The 27,060-nt window shown below is 36.7% G+C and overlaps 1 protein-coding gene across 1 annotated transcript in view; it reads left to right on the top strand.

The window, feature by feature from the left end:
* LOC120539564 (otolith matrix protein) overlaps positions 1–27,060 on the top strand; it is a 117,942-nt gene that overhangs the window by 15,152 nt on the left and 75,730 nt on the right. Inside the window, exons 3-5 of the mRNA XM_039769795.1 lie at positions 17,229–17,331; positions 18,195–18,380; positions 22,932–23,106. Of these exons, the coding sequence (XP_039625729.1) occupies positions 17,229–17,331; positions 18,195–18,380; positions 22,932–23,106 (464 nt within the window). The remainder of the gene's footprint in view (positions 1–17,228; positions 17,332–18,194; positions 18,381–22,931; positions 23,107–27,060) is intronic.

The following is a 27,060-nucleotide window of genomic DNA, read 5'->3' as shown; positions in this document are numbered from 1 at the left end:
AGTTATTGTATAGGTATTTTACACTTACTTTACATTGCTCAGGTACCCATTTCCTTTATCATTCCAACCCCCATTACAATGTCTATCGAGATGATCATATTGCACTGCCATATCAGGCTCACTCTTTATATCCGGAGGAACATTGTGTCTTATGTATTGAATGACTGGGACAGGTTCAAGGTGTGGACTGATGATGGTACAGGAGATAATTATACTACACAGGAGCACTATAAGAGTGAAATGCTTAAGCCCTTCACCTATGGTTCTGCATGTGAGTTGATGGCTGCTGCTGAATTGTTCGGTTGTTGCTTTCAAGTGTACCGAAATGGCCAAATATATTACACCTTTCGATAACCGCCAAAGCCTCTTAAACATCTTAGATTCACAGGTGACGATTTAAGTAGTGGACACTTTAATGTTTATGAATGTTTAAACTCTCAAAAGCTGGATGTGATTTTATTGCTGAAACCGGTTGTGTGCTTACAACGCTTGACAGATGCCGAATGTCACTTCAATACAACAAATCCTGCAAATACTGTCATAACTGAAAAAAACCATGAAACTCAAACCGATTATGACAGCAGCAATCCAAGCTGTGAGATTTGAGACAAGATTACTGTTCAACTGCAAGTTGCATGCTCAAGAGTAAGCTCAGCGCACAGCTTGGTCATGTTACAACCAGAGGACCGAACTGACAACATGGTATACAAAGAAATCTTTAACAAATAATTATTGGCATATTTTCCCTCAGTTTACAAAGGTTAAAATTTCTTCTTAATTAAAATTATAATGCAGTACTTCGCCTCTGCGAACTGCGGGTATTTTGCTAGTATATATATATATATATATATATATATATATATATATATATAGTGGTCCCCGGCCGGGACGCCCAGGAGGACGTGAGGAGGGCCTGTGCCTCCTCCAGACCGCGAGAGGGCGTCCGTCCTGGTTCTGTTGGGAGCCACGGGTCGAGGGCATGGAAGCCCTACCCTGTAGGGGCCCGTGGCCACCGCCAGGCGGCGCCCCGATGCCGGTTTACCCTGTGTGGTCTTTGGCCGGGGATGGAGCCTCTGGACGCCTTGGAGGACCAGAGGAGGGCGTGTGCCTCCTCCAGACTGAGTGGGGGCGTCCGTCCTGGTTATGCAGGGGGCCTCGGGTACAGGGCTTGGAAGCCCAGCCCTGTAGGGACCCGTGGCCACCGCCAGGCGGCGCCCCAGTGCCTGTTTATCCCAGGAGCCCGGCACTTCCGCCACACCAGGAAGTGCCGGGGGGAAGACGACCGGGGAGACACAGAGGGGTGTGGCCGCCGTTAAGTGCCGGGAAGCAGCTGGAGCCCATCTGGCTCCCCATAAAAGGGGCCGCCTCCCTCCAGGCATTGGTGGAAGTCGGGAGGAAGCGGACTGAACTGGATAGAGAGAGAGAGAGAGAGGACGGGAGGTGGCCAGGAAGGCAAAAGGACTGTGTAGCCTGGAACTGGGGAGATCGGTGCAAGAAGGCACTGGGGGTGCACGTGAGAACACTTTGTGTAAATAGTGTATATAAATAAATGGTGTGTGGTGACAATATGATGTCCGTCTGTCTGTGCCGGGCCAGCGTTCACATATATATATATATATATATATATATATATATATATATATATATATATATATATATATATATATATATACACAAATATATATATACACAAATATAATAAATACAAAATTACACAAAATAAATAATGAAATTAACACCAAATGAAGCAAATACATTGAACATACCTAAAAGACAAGCAGTAAAGGGCAAAGTCAGCACACACAGCGACAGGCGCTCTCTCAGTCTCCCGTAGTATGGCAAATAATATGCTATAATGAGGCTGGATCTCCGTCACATTAAACACTTTTAAAATCCACTCTGCCAACCAAAAGTCACGAGAGAACCTCAAGACACATCAATAAACACATGACTTGATGTTTCTATGCAGTTTCAGACAGAATACACTATTTCAAAACTTGTCAGCTTAAACAAGAGATGGAGAGTATTGAGAAACGCCTTACCTGCAGCTTTTCCAGCTTTTGCCAGGAGTCTGCTGTACACTACATGTGCGTCATGTGGGTGTTTTTATTAATTAAAGCCCCCACCGCTACAACAGGCAAACAGGAACTATTATACAAAAGATGCATTGATTGGATTCACATTAACAAAATTCACAATATATAAAACAGATGCATTTCATTATAAAAAAAAAAACATAGTGTTGAGAATGTTCACGAAAATAAAACATAAACTAACTCTGCCACAAGAGCAACAATTAAGAAGGATATCAGGGTGGCTAAAAGACAGTTGTAGAGGAATATTGCAGATAAGGCAAAAGACCCTAGGAGATTCTTTCAGTATTTTAGTAGTAAAAGAATAGTCAAGGAGGAGGTGAAGTGCATCAGAAACAGTAAAGGGGAATTAAAAGATACAGACAATGAAACAGTGGATGCCCAAAACTTACATTTTTCTGAGGTCTTCATAAGTGAGCAAGTGGATAACCTCCCAGAGGTAAATGGGACTACTAAGGAGGTACTGAGGAATTTGGGAATTGTAGAGGGGGAAGTACTGCTTAGATTAAATGGACTGAAATCAAGCAAATCATCATGACCAGATAATATTTACCCTGAAGTTCTTAAGGAGGCTAATGAGAACATATATAAACCTTTGACACATATTTTTAGGAAGTCACTGCGCACTGGAGAGATTCCGAAGGACTGGAAAATGGCAAATATCATTCTATTATATAAAAAGGGTGACAGGGCAGATCCAAGCAACTATATAGGCCAGTAAGCATAACATGCATCACTGGAAAATTAATGGACGGAATTATTAAAGAGAAGATTGAGCAACACCAAGGACAGGAGTTATTAGGAACAGTCAGTATGGGTTCAGAAGAGGGAGGTCGTGTTTTACTAAGATGCTGGAATTCTATGAGGAGTCAACAAAAGGATATGATCAAAGTGAAGCAATGTAGTGTTATGGGTCCGCAGCTCTCTCAGCAAAGGCCAGTTTTTTAAATAAATAATCACCGCACTCGTGGCTTAGCGGGGGGGCGTGGTGGCTGTATTGAATCTCAGGGTGATCTGCACACTGCAGGGCATTTCTCACCTAAGGGGTTGCTAATGTGCTGAAGCTGCTATGCCCTCTTGGCATATATAAAAGCGCGAGTCAGCTAGAAGGGGAGGAATGGAAAAAGAGAGGAAAGAAAGACGTAGGTTGCTGGAGAGCATGGAGCAGGAGAAAGCCGGTGAGAGCGAGAGAGCGCAAAGGCTAGCAAGAGATCAGGCTCAAGGGTAGCTGGACGGTGGGCCCTAGCAAGGTGTTTAGCTAGCACCTAGGGCAGCTGATTGTAGTTGCTCCCGCTGAGCATTTGGAGAAGAGCGGGAGTGACTAGCAAGGAAGGTGACTCGCCGTTGAAGAAAGTGGGAGTTGGGAGACTTGGCTGAGAAGTCCTTATTGTGAGTGTCCTGGTTGGCAAGGACTCCAAGTCTCAGGCCTGGGATGAGTGCGTGACCGAAGCCAGGATTGAGTGGCCTCCAGACCTGTATGAGTGAGAGAAGGTCAGCTGCAGAGAGAGTGTCTCGCCTGCTGCAAGGCCCAAACGGGAGAAGCAGGTGAGACGCTAGTGTAGAAGAAGCAACCAGGCATGTCATTGTTTTTAAAAGACTGCTTCCAGCAATGTTTCAACCTCATTTTAAAGGATTGTTTTTTCTATTTTGATTTTTAAACCTCCACATTTCTTTTACAGATTATTTATTTAATGAAGACATTGAAGCACTGCACTTTAATTGAACACTTTGTTTTTGTTTTGTTGAATTATAAATAAAAGCACTTTTGCACTTTTATACTCCATCCCCTTGCTCCATTGTTATTGCCTCACTGTCTAGCTCATCGGTAACATTACCAACGGTGTAGGGTTCAAGGGATCCCAGACAGAAGATGGGAGCATGTATTGAACCCGCATCATCACAAGCAAATGATATTATTCATCTTGACTTTCAGAAAGTATTTGATAAGGTGCCACATGAGAGGTTGGGCATCAAACAAAAAGAACTTGGAGTTCAGGATGATGATGCAGAATTGGCTCAGGCACAGAAAGCAGAGTGTGATGGTGCGAGGAACCTCATCAGAATTGGCTGATGTTAAGAGTGGTGTTCCACAGGGGTCAGTGCTAGGACTGCCGCTATTTTTAATAAATTTAAATGATTTGGACAGGAATATAACTACAAGCTGGTTAAGTTTGCAGATAAAACATAAATAGGTGTATTAGCAGTAAATTTGGAATTTGTTAAATCGTTACAGAAGGGCTTGGATAGCATACAGACTTGGGCAGATGTGTGGCAGATTAAATTTAATGTCAGTAAATGTAAAGTATTATACATAGGAAGTAAAAATGTTAGATTTGAATACACAATGCGTGGTCCGAAAATCGAGAGTACACCTTATGAGAAGGATTTAAGAGGCATAGTGGACGCTAAGCTATCAACTTCCCAACAGTATTCAGAAGCCATAAAGAATCAAACAGAATGTTAGGTTATACAGTATAGGACAATTTGTAGAGTACAAGTCCAAGGAGGTTATGCTGCACTAGTGACGCCTCATCTGTAGTACCAGTTTTGTTCTCCAGGCTACAAAAAGGACATAGCAGCGCTAGAAAAGGTCCAGAGAAAAGCAACTAGGCTGATTCCAGGGCTACAGGGGTTGAATTTGAGGAAAGATTAAAAGAGTAAGCCTATACATTAAGGCACTATGACTCAGTTGAATAAGATGATGATGTGTGACACTCACAAATGAAGTAACTGAAGTACTAAAGATTGCATTGTAATGATCTGTAAATCTTAAGTCCTCATTTTAAGTTTTATTTGGCAGACATTTTCAAATCAACTTAAAATCTGTAAGATGAAAATGTTTTCCAGGTTAAGAAGTTAACAAATGATATTAAGCAAACTTTTGAGCAAAATCACGTGTAGACTGTGGTTAGCCAAAAAAATGCAGCTGATGCAAGTTATACCAATTGTGAAGACCCTGACTTGAATAGTTTTTAACACAGGACACTGATTGAGTGCTGCAAGTGAAGCCGTTACTCAATGAATAACAGCCAGGATTAAAATAAATACATCTTTTTCTTCTTTGCAGATGCAGCAAAGTTGTAATAAAGGTATCATGAATATTTTAATTGTTATTGCCTCATATTATTAATTCTTCATTGTTTTACGCATTATAATAATTCACCTTATTGGGCCATGTACACTAACATATACTGTACTAGGAATTTGTCTTGGTAGTACTTATGCAACATACTGTATAAGGACAACACAAAATATATAAAGATAAACTAGAATAAAATATGAAGGAAAGAAAGTTTGAAGTGTGCAGATATTCATAGATACTAAGTAAAAACTCAAACCTGGTTAGTCAGAATAACTGCACATGGGAAAAAGCAATTTAATTCATGCATTTTGTTTTTATTTTTCACGGGATAAAGGCATTTTCAGGAGGAAAGCCTTTGGAATAGGGGGTGCCCTGGGTGAGTTGGATCAGCAATGATTTTTGCAGCATGCTTTCTTACGCTGGTCTCATATAGGTCTTTAATCAGGGTAAATTGCAGACTACAGGGTAAAGGTTCCATTTTATAAATTATTGAATTTACTTACAGTGTCAATCAATGCATACATTTACTCTGGGTGGTTTGTTTGTCTACAACTTAGGATATGTTAGGATAACTCTGATAACTTAGGAAATAAAAGTTTATTTTTGTTATACTCTTATTCTTCTTTTATATATAGGTTTGGCTGTTATGCTTGAAATTTCAGTGTATGTGATGATTTTGTTGATTACAGGACATCTACTGATTTCTTAGTTTATTTTCTGGTACATTGTGTGTATTAAATCAACCTTTTTCTGGTAGATCCTTTGTTTATTTGGCCAACTCAGTAGTTTTCCAAAATTGATTCTTATATATTTCAATATGCACTGCAAACCAAAATACTTAACTATTGTTACCTCTAAATTATTCTCTCACAGTATGCTCCTAGCTTAGCAAGGTAAATAAATCTTAGACCCAAATTCACTGCATCATTCTGCTGTTTAAATCCAATGCAAAGTTAGTACAGTGTCCATTTAATGACATCATCATTTTTCATTTCTACAATCGTCAAACATCAGTATTACTCTGTACCATATATCAGTAGTTATTTAAAACTTTGTTATTTTTCATTTCTTCAGCCATCAAACATCAGTATTACTCTGTACCATATATTGGTAGTCATTTAAAACCTTGTCATTTTTCACGTATCAAACATCAGACATCAGCATTATTCATCGTATCTCACTACTCAGTAGTCGCTCATTATGCATTATTACTCACTTATCTTTCCTTCACACCATCAGTCATCAGTACTTTGTTTTCGTTCATCAGGGGCCTCATGTATAACGCCGTGCGTAGAACTCGCACTATAACATGGCGTAAGCACAAAAGCCGAAATGTGTTTACGCACAGAAAAATCGAGATGCAGGAATCTTTGCATACTCCAACTTCCACGTCCTTCCGTTACATAAATCCCGATCAGCGTGAAAACTAACGCTCGTGCACGCGCATTATGTAACGCCCCAAATCCTCCCAGAATTACGCCTGTTTGAATATGCAAATCAATATAAATCGCCCTTAAGCGCAGCCTTCTGTGAAAAGACAATGGGAAAAGCACGGGAAAATATAAGAATTTCAGCGAATACCAAGTGGAGGCAAAGGAAAAACATACTATTTGTTCAAATAAACCGTGGTATAATCAACAAAATGAAGTTGATCGAGTGACATAGCGTGTTGGAGAAACTTGAAAGCTCACATTCACAAAATCGCACAGTGCCGGAAATAAAAAAGAAGTCACATATCAAAGTTGCCGTGAAAAGAAGAGTTGTAAGCCCACTGTCTGAGTGTCATATGAAAGTCTATTAGGGTACAGAGAAAAATGGCACATGGTGGGGAAAAAGCGCGAAATGTCAACTTCAATCTCGACATTTCCACTTTAATCACGTAGTTTATTTTGTCATTTAGTAGAACATTATAAACTTCATCTTAAAATCGTTTAATTAACCAGTTTCTAAAATCACATCGTAATTAAAGTAGCACGTTAAATGCTTTGTTTTGTATTTGATCTTCTACTCGTATGTGATCTATGTGTGTGAATCACTACTTGCTTCTTAAACTGGCTCTCTTCCTCCAACTGGACAGAGAGTCCATTACATTTGTGATATTACAGCTCTCTGAATAACTAAAATACTGAGATGTATACGTGATGTCATTTTCATGATGATAGGAGCTAAAGCACTTTATTAAACATGTGTTTCATGAGCCTCCTGCTCATGACAAGCATTTATCTTTTGTCAAAATTTGTCGCTGCGTTTTTAGCTGTGTTGTTATTTTCTCTTTCTGTTTTATATTCAATATATATTGGCGGCCGCCCAAGAGTCCTTGCTTTTCTTTCCCCAAGTAACCGATCGCCATACAATCAGCTCTGTAATAGACGTTAAGCCATCTGTAAGCTTAGCGCCGATTCTTCAAAACGTTTAAAGAACATTGAAATATCTTCGTAGTACATGTTTAATTATTCTATCCTTCACGACACTCCCAGTGAAGAATATAGATTATTTAAATGAAGTTAAAGTTTTATGTGTATAATTTAACAAACATATTTTGCTGCATTTCACCTTAAAAATGATATCCTCATCATATGTAAATACGCGCTTTATAAAGTGGCCCAGGTTGTGAGATATTATAACTGTAGTGTAAGTTTACAGTGGGGTGATTGTACTGTAGATTAAACTGTTTCTGAACCGCGAGGTCTGTACAGGAAAGGCTTTGAAACGTTTTGCCGTGGCTGAGACAGCGTGTCCTTGAAGCTGTATACCAATAATTCCCTTTCCGATCAGCTGCTGCTGTGATTCACACTCAGATACAGTGATATAAATACTCCGAGTCGTGCAGTGAGAGTAATATAGAAAAAGATGGTCCGCTGTGGCAACTCCTAACGGGAGGAGCTGAAAGAAGAAGAAGGAGAAGTGAGAGTAACAACGCTAAAGCAGTTATGGTATTTGGAATACTATGGCTGTTCCCTGGACCATTATATTGTTATGAGTTAATTACAATCAGATGCATTACACTAATAAACAATATGCGGTTAGTTTCTGTGTATTTATAAAGCCGCGTCATGAAAATAATGAGTAATCACACAAGAACAGTACCATTGCTTTGACGCTGGGTGCCGCCAGTTTGCAAAACCGAGTGGAGAACTTGCGTACGACAAGGCATGAGGTACCGTGGAAAAGTGCGTGGCTTTACGCCAAGTGTAGGTTTTATACATCGCGATTTGAACGTGAAAAAGTTCTTACGCAACATTTCTGTGCGTACGCACCGTTTATACATGAGGCCCCAGGTGTCTGTCGTGGCTTTTCATTTTCTTTTTTAACAGAACCAATCAGAGTGGGGTGAGCAATGAGAGGGCGCATGCAGAATGTAGATTAATAACATATAACAGAGCCCATTGGTTTATGGAAACATCAATCAAACACTTCCTGTTTGTTGCTGTCGCTATACCCACATGACGTCAATGATAGGAGGCCCAATTATTGTAAATAAAATTTGGATTAAGAGAAAGACCGGTGAAACCAAATGAGGTTTATTTTTATATGTGTCATAACATTCACAAAGTTTTTATGTGTTACTTGAAAAAAATGTCTTAATTTACTTGTACAGCTACTCCTCTGTAAGTGACTTCATGTCTTCACGTCTGCTGTTTCGCAGAGCAGCCTTTTCATACCTTGGAGATATAAGGTTTTTCATCTGTAAGGCCATACATAACATCATTCCTACTGAATAATAAATAGATTGTGTGTATGTAGTCATTTCTGACATCTGTGGTAAAAGTTGGCACTGGTCAAAATTATAGTTGAAATTATTTGGGTATTTGTGCCCACTGATGGGCAGCGTCCCATCCAGGGCTGTTTCTTTCTTTAATTTTTGCTCCCTGGTGCCAAAATGTCCTCTAGATGCTATATAACTGATTCATGGGGTTGAGTAAATGGATGGATGGGTGGAGGATTAAGGAGTTCAGAGCCAAGCAATTTATAGAAAAGCAATGATTATTACAAATAACCGCTGAAGTACTATTCCTACAGTGTGCAAGACCATCAGTTTCCTCACACACATACTGAAGCAATTTAGTGCTGCCAGCTCAGTCTGCACATCTTTTGTATATGACCAGCTCTGCCATATAATTTTTGTCAGATTTCTACAACAAACATGTGCACTCTGTGTGTATAATTTGCATGTTCTTTCTGTGGGCTTTCTTCAGTTTTTGCCTCTTTTAAAAGTTGCCCTTAACCCAACTGCTAAGTTTTTTTTTACTTTACCTGTCATTACGATCGGGAATATGAGACGCTTGAATATAAAAGCATCACGAATGCATCTGTATGTCGGCATTTTGCTTCACCACATCGAAGTATTCATCCCATAGGATCTGCATAGAGGCTTTCTGTCACATGTAGATAGTTCCCGAACGTAATGACACAATACATTTTAAAAGTCTCACATACCGTCTTTTGTGTCGTCTTTTTTATTTTTTTATTTTTGCAACTTAACAACAGCAACATAATGTATAGCGTTATATTTGAGCCACTGAGAAAAAAATAAAGGACTTGGTGAAAATGTGTATTTTGTGATTAAAGTGGAAATTTTGGCTTTAATCTCGAAATGTCCACTTTAACCTCGTAGTTTACTTTATCATTAAAGCAGATCGTCGTAAACATCATCCCAGTTTTTAATCGATACGAGCTTCTTGGACCTGACAGCAGCGGAAAACAGCAATAGATCGCCACACAGAACAAATTAAATGTATGATATTCCAACTCTCTGCACATTTAGAATCTTTAGATTTATACTTGATATCACTTTCATGATGAAATGCATTAAAGTGTGTATGTTACATTTTACATATAATTTCGTTTAAATAATCAATACTGTTAATTACACACATGGGGGAATAATTACACACATGGGGGTGTCACAGTGGTGGTAGCACTGCTGTCTCGCAGGAAGTTATGTTGCTGGTATTTCCTGCTTGTATTCCACACTGTGCTCCGGTTTCCTTCCAAAGATATGCAGATTTGGGGATTTGGTGCCGCTAAAATGGCGCTAGTGTATGTGTATTGTATTCACCTTGCGATGAGCTGAGGCCTCGTCAAGGGACTGTTTCTCACTTGTGCCCAATGCTTGCTGGAATGGACACATCCCTGGATTGATGGATTTAATCAATAAACATCCTTTTCAGAGATATTGCGGTAAGCTGTCATCAGAATTTAATAGGTGTTCTAGGCAATTCACAACACAGAGAAGCTGAACATGTTCTCACCGTGATAATATCTCGCACTGCCACCTGGTGGATTCCTCCAGATTTACGTAAAGTATGCAGGCAAGTATGAACACTACAACGCTTGCGTAGCAGGAGCATCCACTGCAGCATGCGTTGCGTTGCGTGAGGTATAACTCCCGGCCTAATATTGATGTTTGATGGCTTAAGAAGTGATAAATAATGAGGTATTAAATGACTACCGATACATGATGCACAGTAATACTGAAGTTTGTTGATAGATAGATAGATACTTTATTAATCCCAAGGAGAAATTCACAACTGTTGGAATGGCTGCCACTCGCGGCGGCACCCGAGTCATTGTGAGAAGTGAAAAAATGACTAATAATACATGATACAGAGTAATATTGATGTTTGATAATTGGACAGTGAAACATGACAATGTCCTACAATGGACATCATACTGCATGTGTGGGCAACCATTATCAGCAAAGTTATAAGGTCCACAAATATAGGTATGATATCTGAAGGCTCAATAGGTAACAAAGTGCGATAAATATTTAGGTCATCATCCGTGTATACAGTATGTTATATGATATTGCATTGTGAGAATTAATATAACACAAAAAGACAGACAAAACACAGAGTTTCAAACTTCTTTCAAACCAGGAGTCACATAAAACAGACTAATTATGTGACACTGCTTGTTGGTCGAGGTAGCTAAATGTGCATTCCTCACACCAAAACGACCTTTATAAAGTGGTAATTTTGAAGTGTGACAATAATAAAAGAAAAATCTGAATTATGACAGTTATTTTCATTTTACATTAATGGGAACATCTTACCATAATACATCAGGCTGAAATCTCACATTTATGCATGAACTGGAACAGAATCAAATGCAGTTTTATTGTACTGGAGTAGTGATTAGAAAAAATTCAATGAAAAATGTAGCTGCCTTTTCCCAAAATTACCAAAGTTCTGCAGCTTCAACTCAAAAAATGGGATTCAACAAAAGCCTGACGCGCAGAAATGATTCCACAGACAGACAAAATATCTTTGTTTTTTTAAGTTTAGCTAAGTTTTAAAGTAAAACAGTTCACACAAAAAAGGGAAAATCGAAATATCAAAAAAGGAAAATTACTGTTAAGAAAAGTTAAATTCTAAGCTTAATCTTGTTACATCTCAAATCGTTACTATTTACTTAACTTTTCTGAACCATTTCAAAACGGTCAGAAAACTGTATGCTTATCCCATTTCTAAGCCTAAAAATGGGTCTTTCAAATCCCTCTTTACTGGGACCTGTTCTAAACAAAACTAAGCTTATTATCACACTGTTACTCAGTTATAGTAAGAAGGTTCTATCTCTTGCTAACTTATAGGGGGAAAAGACTATACCATAAGTTATGACTATGAAAGGAATTTATATTCTATTCAAATTAAGCAAACATTAATATGAGTTTAACTCAAAATTTTAACTTTCTAAGATTGGCTCTTACAAAAACAAAAAGCAAGGTAGTGGGATAGGGAAAAAAAAACATCCCAAAGATTATTGTGAAGGGGTGTACAGTAGCTGTAGGTTTTACTAATGAGCATAACAAACTAAGTTTTCAAAAGCGGTTTTGTGGAAGTATTGTGCAAAAACAGGTCTGCAAAATACCACAGCTTTACATAGCCTTGTCTGGAGGAACATGATGCCAAAACTAGTGTGAGGTAGAACAAACAACTGTTATTTTACTGTCATACTGATTGTCAACTTCTGACTTCAAATCCTTTTTCAATTAAAATGGAATTATATTTGAACAGTGACATTCGATCTGACAAACATAATACTTACTATGTAATATAAATGAAGAAAGGGTTGCTGAAACTACATGTTTGCATAACACCAGGGCAGAACTGGTTTAGCTAGGTGCATGAACAATGTTAGCTCACAGATACACTTATTAAAAAGCAGCCTAGTATTAAAATTATTAGAAACAGAAACATGTTTTTTTCTCTTTACTGAGATACAGCACCGTCCTTGTGGATCACTTAATAATAACCATATACCTGTACACCTTATTGGAACTGGCTTTTAATTAGATTTTTTTGATCTTTTGGTTGCTGACTTCGATTGCACAATCTTGTAAAACAGTTTGTTTACACTAAATATGGAGAGTTTGGTAAGCGACTGCCATCCTCTCTTCCCTCATTCAAGCTTTTCTTCCTTTCTATTTTTTGAAACGGACATTTCACCTTGACATTTCAAATAAAACAAAATGAAAACATATCTTAAGTTGCTTAATAAGTGGGTTGACTGCTGCTCTATTATTCAAGTTTAGGATAACCAGCCTGAACAATTCTGACTTAAAGTGGTGGGGTGGGGGCAACAATGTAGAGACTACATGAATTGCTAGTTTTGGCAAAAAATATTAGTTTCTAAATTATAACTAAATTATTCTTTTAAATATCATTTTTAATAATTGGCCAGTTAAAACTGATAAAATTATATTCGGTATTTCTGAGGGCCCCTGTCAGACAGAACCCATTGGGATTGTCCTAACATTGCTACTATGGTGTGGCTTACAGTAGTGATATTTTGAAATATCATGCTTTTTAAATGTAAGTATAGCAATATTTATGTGTTGAGATAATGTTTTTTGGCTTGTAAAGTAAATATCACTTGCACAATTGTAGATTAAAATGAAATTTATGCACTTGATCAAATTAGCAAAATGTTACTGAGCAGACTGATTAACAAGACTGTTGGCATACAATGCCTAGCAGCATAGTAAAAAACTACACCCTTCTCCCATGCTATTGACTGATTCAGTGAATTTTTGTTGTCCTCCTCATAGTTTTAACTTAATGGGTAAGTTTGCATTGAAGGATGCTGAAAATGTTATAAAAATACAATTTGCATCTAAAGAGAAGAGAAGCCCACCAGCAATATGAAATAAATCCTGCCCCTTGATGTCAGTGTAGTTTTAGGATAGCTGTTTTGAGGAGTAAGTATGCATATAGAACAATGTGAATTTCCCCTTGGGTTTAATAAAGTATCTATCTATCTATCTATCTATCTATCTATCTATCTATCTATCTATCTATCTATCTATCTATCTATCTATCTATCTATCTATCTATCTAATCTATCTATCTATCTATCTATGGAACTTTTATACATGTAGATAGTGTAAAAGCCAAATAAATTTACCTTAGTTTGTTTAGTTTTGAACTTGAATGTAATGTAGTTTAACACAGACTCAGTTTAAATTAAAATAAATAAATAAATAAAGTTTGAATTTTAAAGAAAATTGAATGTTCATAATGTTAGCTCTGTGTGACAATAAAATAGCCTTTAGATTGAGGTTAGATAGCTAGAAAGAAACAGATAAGTATTAAGGGCATGTAGTTTTCTGAACGTTATGTATGTTGCTGCAGTCAATCCAGAATACCACACATTTCCCTTTTTACCCCTTTGGGTGTATTTTCCTTTATTTTTGTGTGAACTGTTTGTCTTGAATTTCATGAAAACATTTAAAAAGAAGACACTTAGATTCTGGAGTTTTTTTTGTACAGCAAGCCGTACTAGTCCTGGAATGATTGTCAGGTAGTTAAATTTGAACATTTAGACCTATATGGAAACCCTCGGCAAGTGCATGCTACAGATAGAACAGCAAATATCAAACTCGAGACAATTTTAGAGGACTTTGTTTGCAGTTTGAAGGAAAAAAAACAGTAGCTAAACTATTAGCTATGCTCATGTTGAACTAAATGTCTTATTTTAGGTGTAAAGCTTGTCATGGAGAATCTAAATACTGTTCACTTTAAATTGTAACTGTATAAACCATTAACCTTAACTTTCATTGTAAAACTGCCACCCTAAAACTTCTAATGTGTTGTACTGCACTAACCTCTAATGTTAACTTCTTTCCCAAAACTGATCCTATGCTACATCCAGAAACTGCACTGATACCAAGGCGCTACAAGTAGATGATATTGATCTGTCTGGTAGTCTCTCTTGGTTGGGCAAATTCAGTTTGTGATGACCATCAATTGGAATGAAATCTTAAAATAAAGTAGTAATATGAATTGCATTTTTCATTCAAACAGATGGCACATTGCAAACATTAGCAGTAATATTCAGAATCCTAGACCTAATGCAATATAACTGATGGAGCAAGCAAACTGATACTATAACTTAATACAGGCATTAAAAGATGTTCGCTTCTGCAGATTAGTAAGCTGTTTGGGTATCCATCTTGCATAAACTTTATTCCAAGTATCATTCACTATGGCATGTGTAGATCCATAGCTGATATCCAAATCTGAGCAGCCACAGTGTACAACATAATCTGTCAGTCTTCTCTAATGAAGGCATTTACCATCTTGATGTGGACTTGCGTGCTCTATGTTGATGGTCGACCAGATCAAGCTTCATCAGTTTCACTTGCTTTACACTTCTTTAAACCTTTCCACCCATTCATAAACTTTTTGTTAAGTCTTGCTGTTTTTACTTCCATACTGAGCCAACATCCTTTGGTGAAGTTCAGCAAGTTTACTCATTCTGCCTAAAGAAATGTTCAACAACGGTGCAACCCTGCACTAGAGCGTCCTTGCTCGTTTGACCTTGGGTTCAGCTAGAATAGTGGCAGAGTGCTGCGATGTACAGTATGTGTTTGAACCATCAATAAGCCATCATGAATGTGCTGAATTGCTTCAGATTGTTTCCACTGCAGTAATTTTCAAATTGCCTTTACTTTTTGATTTACCTTTGTGTGTGTGTGTGTGTGTATAAAATAAGAGAGATCACAGAGAAGTATACTTTGAACAATTTGGGTTTCTCTTGTAGCATCCTTGAGTCCAGATTAATACCAAGATGTCAGAATCTCCAAAACAGAAACATAAACAAAGGGGGGGATGCTTGCAATTGATAGGGGCTAATTTCAAAATCAAACGTCAGTTATAAAATGTTTTTCTGCTTATTGTTCCTTTCTGCTAATTCAGGATTTTACCATGAATAGTTATGGATATTTTACTTTTCTGAGAAAACAGTTTATTTATAAATTAGAGCGGAACATTTCCTCTTAGCCATCAGAAACCTTTGCTTATAAACCTCTTACTAAATGTTGTACTAAACAGATATGTCAGAACGGTTATACATACGTGAAAATGGGTCAAATAAACTTAATCCACTGTTGTCTAATTTTATTATTTAATTAGGGTCTAAAATAAAAAAAAGATCTGCAAGAAAAAATCAGTGGAGATAAAGCAAAATACATGTACAGCTTTGCCTATAATACAAATCTTTGTAACTAAGGAAGAAAAAGCCCTAGTTTTAATAACTTTTGAGATTGCAGTCAAAGAACTTATGTGAGGTATCTAATTAAATATAAAGTTAGATTAACAACAAAATTGGCTTTTAATTAAACCAAAAATCAGTTAATAGCAAAAACTGTCTTGAGTGAGAAATTAATAACAGAAAGTACTAAGAATTAATAAACTAATTAGAATGAAAGCCTGCACCAATCAATCAATCAATCAATCAACATTTATTTATATAGCACATATTCATACAAAAAATGTAGCTCAAAGTGCTTTACAAAATGAATAGAAAAATAGAAGACACAATAAAAAATAAACATAAGTCAACATTAATTAACATAGAATAAGAGTAAGGTCCGATGGCCAGGGTGGACAGAAAAAACAAAAAAAAACTCCAAAAGCTGGAGAAAAAAATAAAATCTGTAGGGGTTCCAGACCAAGAGACCGCCCAGTCCCTCTGGACATTCTACCTAACATAAATCATCATATTTTCATGGAAGGACCTGATGATGATGGTCACGTAGACTTCTGGCTTTCAGTCCATCAATGTTGGTGCATCATGAGGCTTTGAGTAAGTGGAGGTGGCGCAGGCCGCCACCACAAAGAAACCGGAAAAAGAAACAGAAGAGAGAGTAGGGGTCAGTACGGATTTTAGAGCCACCATGAATAGTTATTATGAAGAATTGAACACACAGAGTATCAGGATTATGTTAAAGTGAAGTTATAAAAAGGCCATGTTAAAGTAATGTGTTTTCAGCAGTGTTTTAAATTGCTCCACTGTATTTGCCTGGCGAATTCCTATCGGCAGGCTATTCCAGATTTTAGGTGCATAGCAGCAGAAGGCCGCCTCACCACTTCTTTTAAGTTTAGCTTTTGGAATTATAAGGAGACACTCATTTGAAGATCTGAGGTTACGATTTGGAATATAACGTGTCAGGCATTCCGATATATAAGATGGAGTGAGATTATTTAAGGCTTTATAAACCATAAGCAGTATTTTAAAGTCAATCCTGAATGACACAGGCAACCAGTGTAGTGACATCAAAACTGGAGAAATGTGTTTGGATTTTCTTTTCCCAGTTAGGATTCTAGCAGCTGCATTCTGCACTCGTTGCAAATGATTTATGTCTTTTTTGGGTAGTCCTGAGAGGAGTGCGTTACAGTAATCTACAGTATGTAATGTTACAGTAACCAGCAGTCTCTTTCTGTGAACCAAGCATGACACACCTGGCATCTGCATATCTATTTACAGACCTTTCCATTTACCTTCTCTAGTAAAAAAGGACAGATTTATTCTGGTTCTAAATATTCTTTAAAAATATTTTTCTATTAAAAATCCATTGATTGGAACGGTGCTTGATCACATTTTAAAAATAAAATGATATTAAACCCTGCGATTTGGAAGCAATTTTATTGTTAACTGACTGCAAAAAAAATATTATATTTAATGGATTTTATATTACTATAATAAACATTTGTGAATATGGAGTTTTATATGTAGACTGTGCATGAAAGTTTTATCTGACCTCTTTTTAGAATGGCTCAGCTGATGCAGCAACCATGGAACCACATGACATCTACTCTGCTGGCTGGTGTTATGGACTGGAGCTTGCTGCTGGAGAATCTTACAATTCAGTAGGTGAGCATTATTGATGCGTTACCACATCAGCAGCTTAGGTTTACCCTGAAGACACTATGAATTTTTATAATTCAGTCAAATTACTAAATCATCAAAGTGAAATCAACAATATTAATATAAACTTAATTATATCAGTGACACTAGGCAGAAACTCCTAATGTTCAAAAGGTAATCTAACTCTAGCAGAGTTGACCTTACTGTGGTCAACACTTAGGCAGTATAATTATTCAAGATTTTAGGAGTTACACTGAATTACATAAGGTGCATTAAGCATGGAAAATTACATCTTCTAAAGGTTTTGTGATTAATTTAAAAGTTCTGTGCCAATTTTAGTTGAGCAACAACAACAAAAAAAAAAAACTGGACATTTAGAGTATGGACTACACTCCTAAATCCTACTATTGATTAACTTTGCAGTCTTTTATATGTAATTTTAATTTACATTAGGTTTAGTTTTAGCTTTCGTAGCATATGTTTTGTACTCTGAAATTTTCACAATGATAAAGTTACTGCATGTGAAATAATTAAGAATTATTGTACTGTATATCGTAAAGCGCAGGAAATTTGTTTCACTTTATGCCCTTTAAAAAACATTGAAATACTTAGTGCTATTTGAAATTAAATTGACAACGAATTTGGTTTCCTTTCTTATTTATTTTTTAAAAATTATAAATAACAATACATTTGACTTATTAATACATAAGTGCTAAGGTTAAGTGTTGTATTTGTTCATCTGTGCATATTCTTCAATAAATGGCTACAGTATATGTAACAATAAGTTATCTTTAACTATTTTTAAAGAAATGGTTTTCATTCAATTTGTAACCCAACAGTTAGTTTTAAATGTATTTATTTTCTTGCAGATGGTATCAACTATTATGTAGTTGCTCTTGCAAGGAAATCATCCAGTGATCTTTCTTTGCTGGAGATGCATGAAAAAAGCTCCTGTCATCCTGGTATCCAAACCACTGTTGGATGGACAGTTCCTGTTGGTTTCCTAGTCAACACATCACAAATAAGTATAGATGAACACTGTAACTTCCCAAAAGGTATTTTGTATGTCAGAATAATTGCATCAAAAATATATCAAACTGTTTCTCTGTTTTTTTGTTTGCCATTAACGCTATTGTTCTGAATATTGTAGTCCCAGTACAATTATCTGCCATCAGAGCACTTACATCTTTCCAAATACTTAGGTAATTTCAAAGATTCCTTATAAATACTATTTTTCTTAACTGGGGTTTTTTTTTCTGACCACATTATGCCAAAACTAGAAAACATAATAAGCATGAAATCCATAATTTGGGTTTACACATTATACTATATTTGGCAGATTGCTAGTGAGTGAAGTAAATTGTCTTCCATCTAGGAAGATGCTTTCAATGATCTGTTTCCTTGCATTTTCTAAATATTTTCCAGTTTACTCCTTAGAAATTGTGAGACATTTAATAGGTTTTGATTATTTATTGTCACTGTCTTGACATTTTCTTTAGGTTAATTGTAATTAAAACAAAGTACCACTTAGCTTGACTTTTAATGTCCATTTTAATTTCTGCAGTTAAAAAAACAGCAAAACATGATAATATCAGAATGTAAGTGTTCAGGTCACAGGCAAGTCCATCTTGTGTGTTGCTGAGGTGCTCAGCTGTATCTGTGTGCCTTTTTCTGAGAACACATCCAAAAATGAGTTGGCTCGGTGAAGTCCTACTTGTAAGTACTTGGCTAGAGGAAAGATTATGTGTCTGATCTCTGGCATTTTAAATGTCAAAGGCACCTCCTTTCACAGTTTAAATACTGTCTATTACTTAGCTAATACAAGCTAAAATACTGTATATTTGCAGAAATATAAAATACTATAGCAACATATTATTTGCATAGTCATTGAATAATAAATTACAGTGATATAATTACTATTAGTTATATTTTTATATTTTCTGTACAATGTTTGAGATTTTGTTTTAAGCTTTCTGCCAGGATTCCAGAACTAAGAGGAGATCTCTTTAGTTTATGAACAAAATTCGTAAAAATCTGCATACATCAACGTGCTTTTCTGAGTTTGTGGTTCAGATGAAGCAATAGACTTTTTCTTAAGAAATAACCAAAACACACTTGCCACAATGAACAAAATAATAGTTTATTCATAACCTAATTATGGGTGGCATGGTGGCGCAGTGGTAGCGCTGCTGCCTCGCAATAAGGAGACCTGGGTTTGCTTTCCAGGTCCTCCCTGCATGGAGTTTGTATGTTCTCCCTGTGTCTGTGTGGGTTTCCTCTGGGTGCTCCGGTTTCCTCCCACAGTCCAAAGACATGCAGGTCAGGTGCATTGGTGATCTCACATTGGTGAAATTGTCCCTAGTGTGTGCTTGGTGTGTGGGTGTGTGTGTGCGTGTGCCCAGCCCGGGGATTTGTTCCTGCCTTGCACCCTGTGATGACTGGGATTGGCTCCAGCAAACCCCCGTGACCCTGTGTTAGGATATCGTGGGTTGGATAGTGGATGGATGACTAACCTGAGTATAATGAAAAAAGGCTATATGTTTGATTTTTTTCACTCCTCTAGAAATGGTATAATTCTGGCCTTTCAGCCATTTAGATGGGTAAGTTCTTAGTTATAAAGTTCCTAGTGCTTGAACTTAATGGCAGCATTTATTTGCTCTCACATTGAATGTATTCACTTATCCCTAATTCCACCCCCCAAAGCTACTCTCTCTGTGTGTGCATTTGTACATAGACATGTATATGAATGTGTAGATATATACATATCATGTTTGGCCCCATGAGAATAGTGTGTGCTAGATGTTGCTCTGAATTTTCCAAACAAATTTAAGAGAATCTTAAAACAGCCAAAGACATATCTGTAACACAAGTTCATTACATTTGGCTACAGTAATACCAATGACATCAATACATTTGCTGGCTTTACCCTTACTACAGAGTTAGAGACAATACTTCTTATAATCAGAATAGATGTACTTATGGTTTGTTTTCTGTTGATTCTGGCATGCTTTGTCCTGACTCCTTCAAGATCCATGAAACATTGCTCTGGCACATGTGGAAGGAAGTTTAGCATGTTTTGTCTTTCTTTACCAAGATGGTTTTCTCACTCTTGAGTTCTTAAATGTTATGGCGCGGGGCTGTGTGCAGTGTACTGTTTTTAATACTTCATTCACAGTTTTCCTCATTCTCTAGTATAAAAACTATGTCTGCTGATAATGTCAGTGATCAGTCTTTCTAGCATGTGTGTCATGCTTTCTTTTAGCAGGTCAGAGATGATGTATCTGCCAAATCTAACTTATAAACAGTCTTCCGATTTTACGGTCCAGCACTAGGTAACCCTCTACAAAAGAAGGATTTGCTCCATCCTTTGCTGTGGCTGCAACCTAGGAAGGAGGGGAAGTTATGATGGAGGGCATAGACAGCAGTGCTTATAATGGGTTATAAAGGAAGGATGTGTTTTAACATTTGTTTTTTGGGTGAACATAAGTCAAAATTATAGAATATTATGGCTTCAGTGAATCAATGTGAAATGATACCTTTCAGAGACATCGGTTTATGTCAGTCGCCTATGATTGATAAATCTTATCAGATGAGACCCAGAAATTGCATTCCAAAGGGAAGCCTGTGAGGAGAATTTATTCTTTAGTTGAAGTTAAGCATCAGTGAAACAGGACCTGGTAGGTGCATCTTAAATAAAAGGTTTGTGGCAAATAAGGCAAGCTGAGCAAAGCCAGTGTTTTCCTGTGCATTTCAATTTCAACAACAAGGACTGTGTAAACTCCATCATATGTAAGATATTAAGTAGGATGTGGTAGTCTTCTTATTAATCAGGTTGTGAATCCAGTCTATGTAAAGCCTCTAATAACCACACAGGTTCTGTTTCCCTACAGATCATTTATCACACTATTGCAGCTTGATATGGGATTCATGCAATGAGCAGTACTCTTTTTCATTTATGCCAATGTAATTTGCAGCCCATTTAGTAAGATTGCACTACCTGAAAACAGTGTTTATATGTGCAGTTTGAAGCAAATAAAGCATAACAGCTTAATGCTGTTAAAAACAAGAAAATCTCAAACAGTAGAAAAACGATTAACAACGGAAAATGTGCAGATTTGAAACATTACTAATTTTTCCCAGTCAAATAAATGTAATTTCTGCAAGTTGCAAGGCTGTGAGACCACAATATTTAATTCAGGTAAATTCAACCTTATCAGGCACTATTCTCAATAAGTTGTCTTTATAGTTAAATATCGAGAAAAGCCAAGCAAAATTACACCTTTTATTGGCTAACTAAAAAGATTACAATACGCAAGCTTTCGAGGCAACTCAGGCCCCTTCTTTGCTTTGGTATAAAATAAATGTAGTTATTGAAAGATTGCATGTGTTAATCATTGATCGTTTAGGTTCTCTTTTTACTCTGTGGCCATTGCTATCCTGGCCACACCTTTGTTGACCATGGCAATCCCTTGCCAATTGCTAGATACAGTGGATTCATAAAGTATTTAGATCCCTTCACTCTCTTCACTTTCTATCCATTTAAAATAAAAGTGCAGAAAGTGAAGAGGTCTGAATACTTTCTGAATCCCCCTTAGAGTTTGTCTTCAGCATTAAAAAAAATACAATTTTCACCAATGCCTGATATCTCTTAATGGTTTCCTATTCAGTGAAAATGCATGCCTAAAATGCAGTCACTGCTAAATGATAAACATAGCTCAGTTTGTTTTAAAAATAAAGCTGCAGACTTTTGGTATGAATTAACAAATAAGGTAAAACTTAAAAGAGTACTGCTAGTCTTAAATCTAAATCTGTATTCTTATATCTTTGCAATACAATGTTATACTTTATACCACTTTATCAAAAGCCAGTTGAAAATACGTTTTCCTGTTAAATTTTTGGATGAAAACTGACTTTATTTTAAGTTATCTTCGGGATGGAAACAATCAAATTGCAAATTAGTTAACTTAAAGAAAAAATAGTGTGTTGCATTAGCAGTGCTGCTGCATCGCAATAAGGGGACTGCATGGAGTTTGCTCATTCTTCCCATGTCTACATGGGAGTTTCCTCCAGGGGCTGTGTAGGTAAAAAGTAATAATAATAAGAGCAACCCATTATTTTTGGCAAATATAGTAAAATGTTAAAGTGTGTACTGCAATAAGCAAGTTCAAGTGTACAACATTCTGTATACTGCATTTAACCCTTTTTACTAAATTGTAAAGCATCGGACCAAACACATGTAGTATTAAATTCATTTTTAATTCCAAAAGGATATTAGATTAGCTGAAAACTAAACAAATTATTACTTGTAAACCACAAGCAAATAAGACTTGGTTAAATATATATACACTAGAAACTACCTACAGAATTTTAAATATGCTGGGAAAAATTCATCTTACAATCCCATACAATCATCATTTTATGTTTTTATTACACTGCAAAAAAGACAACTAGTTATTTTGCCCCGTTTACCACCATAATATTCCATTCCATTCAGGGTCATGAGGTCTAGAGCCTATCCTAGCAACAGTGGAATAAGTCTGTGTAGTATAATGCTAACTTTGTTTAATCTTATTTTATTTAATTTTTTCTTCTTCTTTGATTTCAAGTGGTTGGCGACTTTTTTGGCTTCAGCTGTGTCCCAGGAGTGAAAGACCCAGAATTTGATCCAAAAGGAAACAATCCTAAGAATTTATGTGAAGCATGCATTGGAGATGACAATGATAAGAACATCTGTGCCAACAATCCTGCTGAGAGACATTTTGGGGAGGCAGGAGCACTCAGGTCTGGTTGTGGATGCCTTTTTCACATATATTGTATGTAGTTTATTTTTTCTTTCTTACTGTAAACAGTTACAAAGATTCCAAGGTGTTTTCAAGGTTACCTCATCCCTTGTGGTTTTGTAATCCACATTCAATCCATTTTCTGTCTCGTGTATGTTATGTCTGATTTAACACATCCATTGGAGTCCAATTAGGATAGAAGTTTTGGTCTAAAGGCTGTTGAACAATGGTGAGAATTGGGTTAATTTTTTTTTTTTAATCATGTGCTTCCGTCCATTGTAACTTTGCATGAGTTACAGGGGAAATCAACTAATATGTCATTGTTTAATTTTAAACGTAATAAAAAAGTCATGAAACAGTCTACACATTCTATGATTAGTATTACATAAGATGCAAAATACTGTGAGATAAACAGCCCATAACATAGAAAATTGTTAGATTATTGCAAAAATGTTTGTTGCTATGACTCTAACAATGCTGTGGAATTGGTCTGAAGTCAGTTAAAATTTCTGGTGTGAAGGGCAACTGGAAGAAAAAACATTGCTATTGTAATTGTTTTTTTCATTTGTATGGTATATTGTATGTTGCTTTCGTGCTCTAATGCTTCCTTTATCCTCTATCCATCTATGGTTTGAACATTCAGTTGGAGGCAGTTAGAGCCTGTTGATGCAGCATTTGTTGCAGTGGGATCACAAATATGAGAGCTGCAGTGGCTCAACAAAGAAACAGAAAGGACATAACATATTTTTTTCTATATTCTAGATCGATAGTTAAGTTTGTACTATGAATATTTCAGTTAGATAACAATTAAATTTCAGCTGCACGCTGAACGCAGGATCAATTATATCATTGCCTGAAATGGCTATAATTTGAAGTGGGGCTGGTAAAAATCAAGTAAGACATAAATTCAGATAAAACAGGTGGCGAACATAAAGTAAAGCAAATGAAAACTCTCATCCCTATGTATTAATGGGCAGGTACTATGCTGACGAGGAGGAAATGCCATATTTCTAGGCTACTATAATTTCAAGCGCATGAGGTTGACATTCATAGACATTTAAAATAGTGCCACTGGATGGAATGAGTGTAGTGTATTATTGCCATACTACGCAGTTATGGGTAAACCTGCTTTTGAAAGTGGTTTTAGCTTCTCCATTACTATGTAGTATTAGAATATCTCCGCCAAGGTCAAGATGAATATCAAGAGAGTGGTATACTTATTTTCTAAAATGACATACAGTAGTTACACCACTTTTTTGTTAAGCCGTAAGGTTCTCATCAAACTTGTTGTATCCCACTCATCTTTTATTCACTCTTACTTCTGGCTGATAAAACTTTTTGATGATAAGAAAATGACTGTCAGGTTTCATAACAGTATTTACTCAGTGCCGGTCATTTACAATAATTTAACATCCTAATTTTAGATCTTGCCTGAAGAAGGGGCCTGAGTTGTCTCGAAAGCTTGCATATTGTAATATTTTTAGTTAGCCAATAAAAGGTGTCATTTTGCTTGACTTTTCACTATGTACATAGTTAGAAATTGTTTACTTGTTTACTTCAGAGCAAAATAAAGTGTTTGTGTAATAATGTATATTTTTTTCTAAAAAATATAATTGCAGCTACAATACTTGTTTTGAGAGATTTTTTAGGATCAAGAGGTGCTAAATGTTTCCATAAGGTGGCACAATGTTTCCAAAAAGGGAGACACCTTGTGCCAAACAATATAACTTTCCAGTGCTTTGGGATGTGACATCTAAACTGGGTATAATGACAGAAGACAGACTGAGGCACAAAACAAAATTGATTCCACGGTTGTGCATCATACATTGTCTTGGTTATGTACTATAAACTCAAAGTTTTTGATAAGAAATCCCTAAAGCGTAAAAAAATTTTTTTTCTTCAACCATTTTCGGCTCCTTCATTATATAAGCAGAATAATAGCTGTTCATTTTTGGGTAGGTAATTTAGAAGTAATTATGTCAAAAACTTCATAGTGCACAGTGGGTTAATAAATTTAGACTAGTAATGTCACAATACCATACTTTTTTACTCAATACCAATAACAGTGAAATGTTACAATACTTGGTACCTTTCAATACCACAGCAAAAACAGAAATTTCATTCATTAGCTTTTTATTAAAGAATTTTCATTATTGAAATGAACAATATTGTGTCTTTGCTGTAATATAATATAAACTATATAAACACTAACAGTAACAACAAGTTCAAAATATTGGTATATACATCAAGTAGTTACCCAGCTATCATTTAAGTAAACATGCATTGGCATTCATAAATTTGAAAATACAATGCAAGGCTTGAATTGTAATGTGTGGCAGAGATGGGGATCTCCCCAGTATAAAGAATAGTATTATAAACTACCAGATTAAGTGTATCATGTGCACATTCTAAATTTATTCTGACATTTTCTGTCCAGTAACTGAAAAATACTGCATAAAATCCACATTAAATATAAAAATTCAAACATTATTAAATATATTCTGTTGAATTAGTGAATTAAAAGAAAATTCCAGATATTTTCATTCAAACAAATTCTTTAAAGCTGTTTTTGAAACAACATACTTTTAAAGTCTGGCTTGTCAATAAACCATTCTAAGTTCGTAATATTTGATATTGTAAGATTTTATATTTTCATCATTAGCTTCTGGTTAAAAAGATATTTCTAAAGAGTAACATTTAACAAATGAGTCAAAATTTAAATGCAAGAAAAACTCCTGGTGCCTTCATTTTCCAAATCTGACCCTCCTTTTTTATGTTTGACCCAAATGTAAAGCTCTGTCAAATCAAACTTGTCAGTTTTATATTAATCCATAATTTCAGAACTCTTGTTGAAAAGCCTTTATTATGATGTTTTCAAAAATTTCTTGCAAAATTGAACAAGTGATCAACCTTTGTTTGTACTGCTTATGCCTGTTGTAACCACCAGGAGGCTTTAGCAGTGCCCCAAATATCCCAGACAGAACTACACCAACACAGGGCTGTGTTCAAATATAAGATCTTTATTTTTTACCTTCACCATTTTCCAAATTCTCTTCTGACTACCCTTACAGGAAACTTGGCCCATTTTATGCCAGACAAGCACTTCCAGATTAGACAGACGTCTGTTAAAGAGTTTGTAATGTTCCCCTGCAACTCCCCCTGGTGGCACTCAAGAATTCCAAAAAGGCGGTCCCATATGACTCCAATTCCAAGCCTGCTCTACCCAGATTCCCATGGGTATGTGTATCCCATGAGTGGGATCCTGCATCGTGTGTTCAGGGAGACAATATAACTCTGGGTGGCAGACACCCCTTGTTTTTCCATTGTGGCCTCCCTTTCTGTCTGAAAACCAACATCCATCTTAGTTGGGAAGCTCGTTTGTCCAACAAGACACTTACATGGCACCCATCTCAGCTGAGCCTTGTACGGCGCAGTGACCTGTCCAGAAAGGGGTGTTGCAGGCGGCTGGGACACCCCTGCAGCATATTTTCCAGGGAAGCAATGATGGGAAACCCAGTATTTCACCCTGGACGCTAGATGGCAGCCTCCCTGGGCTGCAGCGGTTCCTTAGACTCCCCCGGGGCTTCATGGGGGTTGGAGTTTTGTGCAGCCCTGTTGGGTTCCACAAACGCTGCCAGGGGGTGCTGCAGTTGGGACTCCTCACACCAGTGCAGAGGTAGTCAGCAATCAAACACCTGGAACACTTCCGCGTACCCTATAACAGGAGCCAGCAACCACCACTCAGTGGCCAAAGTGGGGCTGAAGGAGGACAAAGCTTGTGAAGGAGTGGTGGTGAAAGATAGAGGAGTGTTTTGGTTAGTGAGTTTGTGCTTGTGACTGTGTTGTGGCTGGAGGGATTACAGAGAAAACGTACCCTCTAGCTGAAGAAAATAAAAGTTTCTTTATTTGTATACGTGCCTCCCTGTCCAGTCTGTGTTGGGTTGGGCATAATATA

The sequence above is a fragment of the Polypterus senegalus genome, chromosome 1, assembly GCF_016835505.1.
Source record: "Polypterus senegalus isolate Bchr_013 chromosome 1, ASM1683550v1, whole genome shotgun sequence".
NCBI lineage: Eukaryota > Metazoa > Chordata > Cladistia > Polypteriformes > Polypteridae > Polypterus > Polypterus senegalus.
The sequence above is the reverse complement of the archived record's forward strand: the minus strand, read 5'-3'. Positions and strand labels throughout refer to the sequence as shown.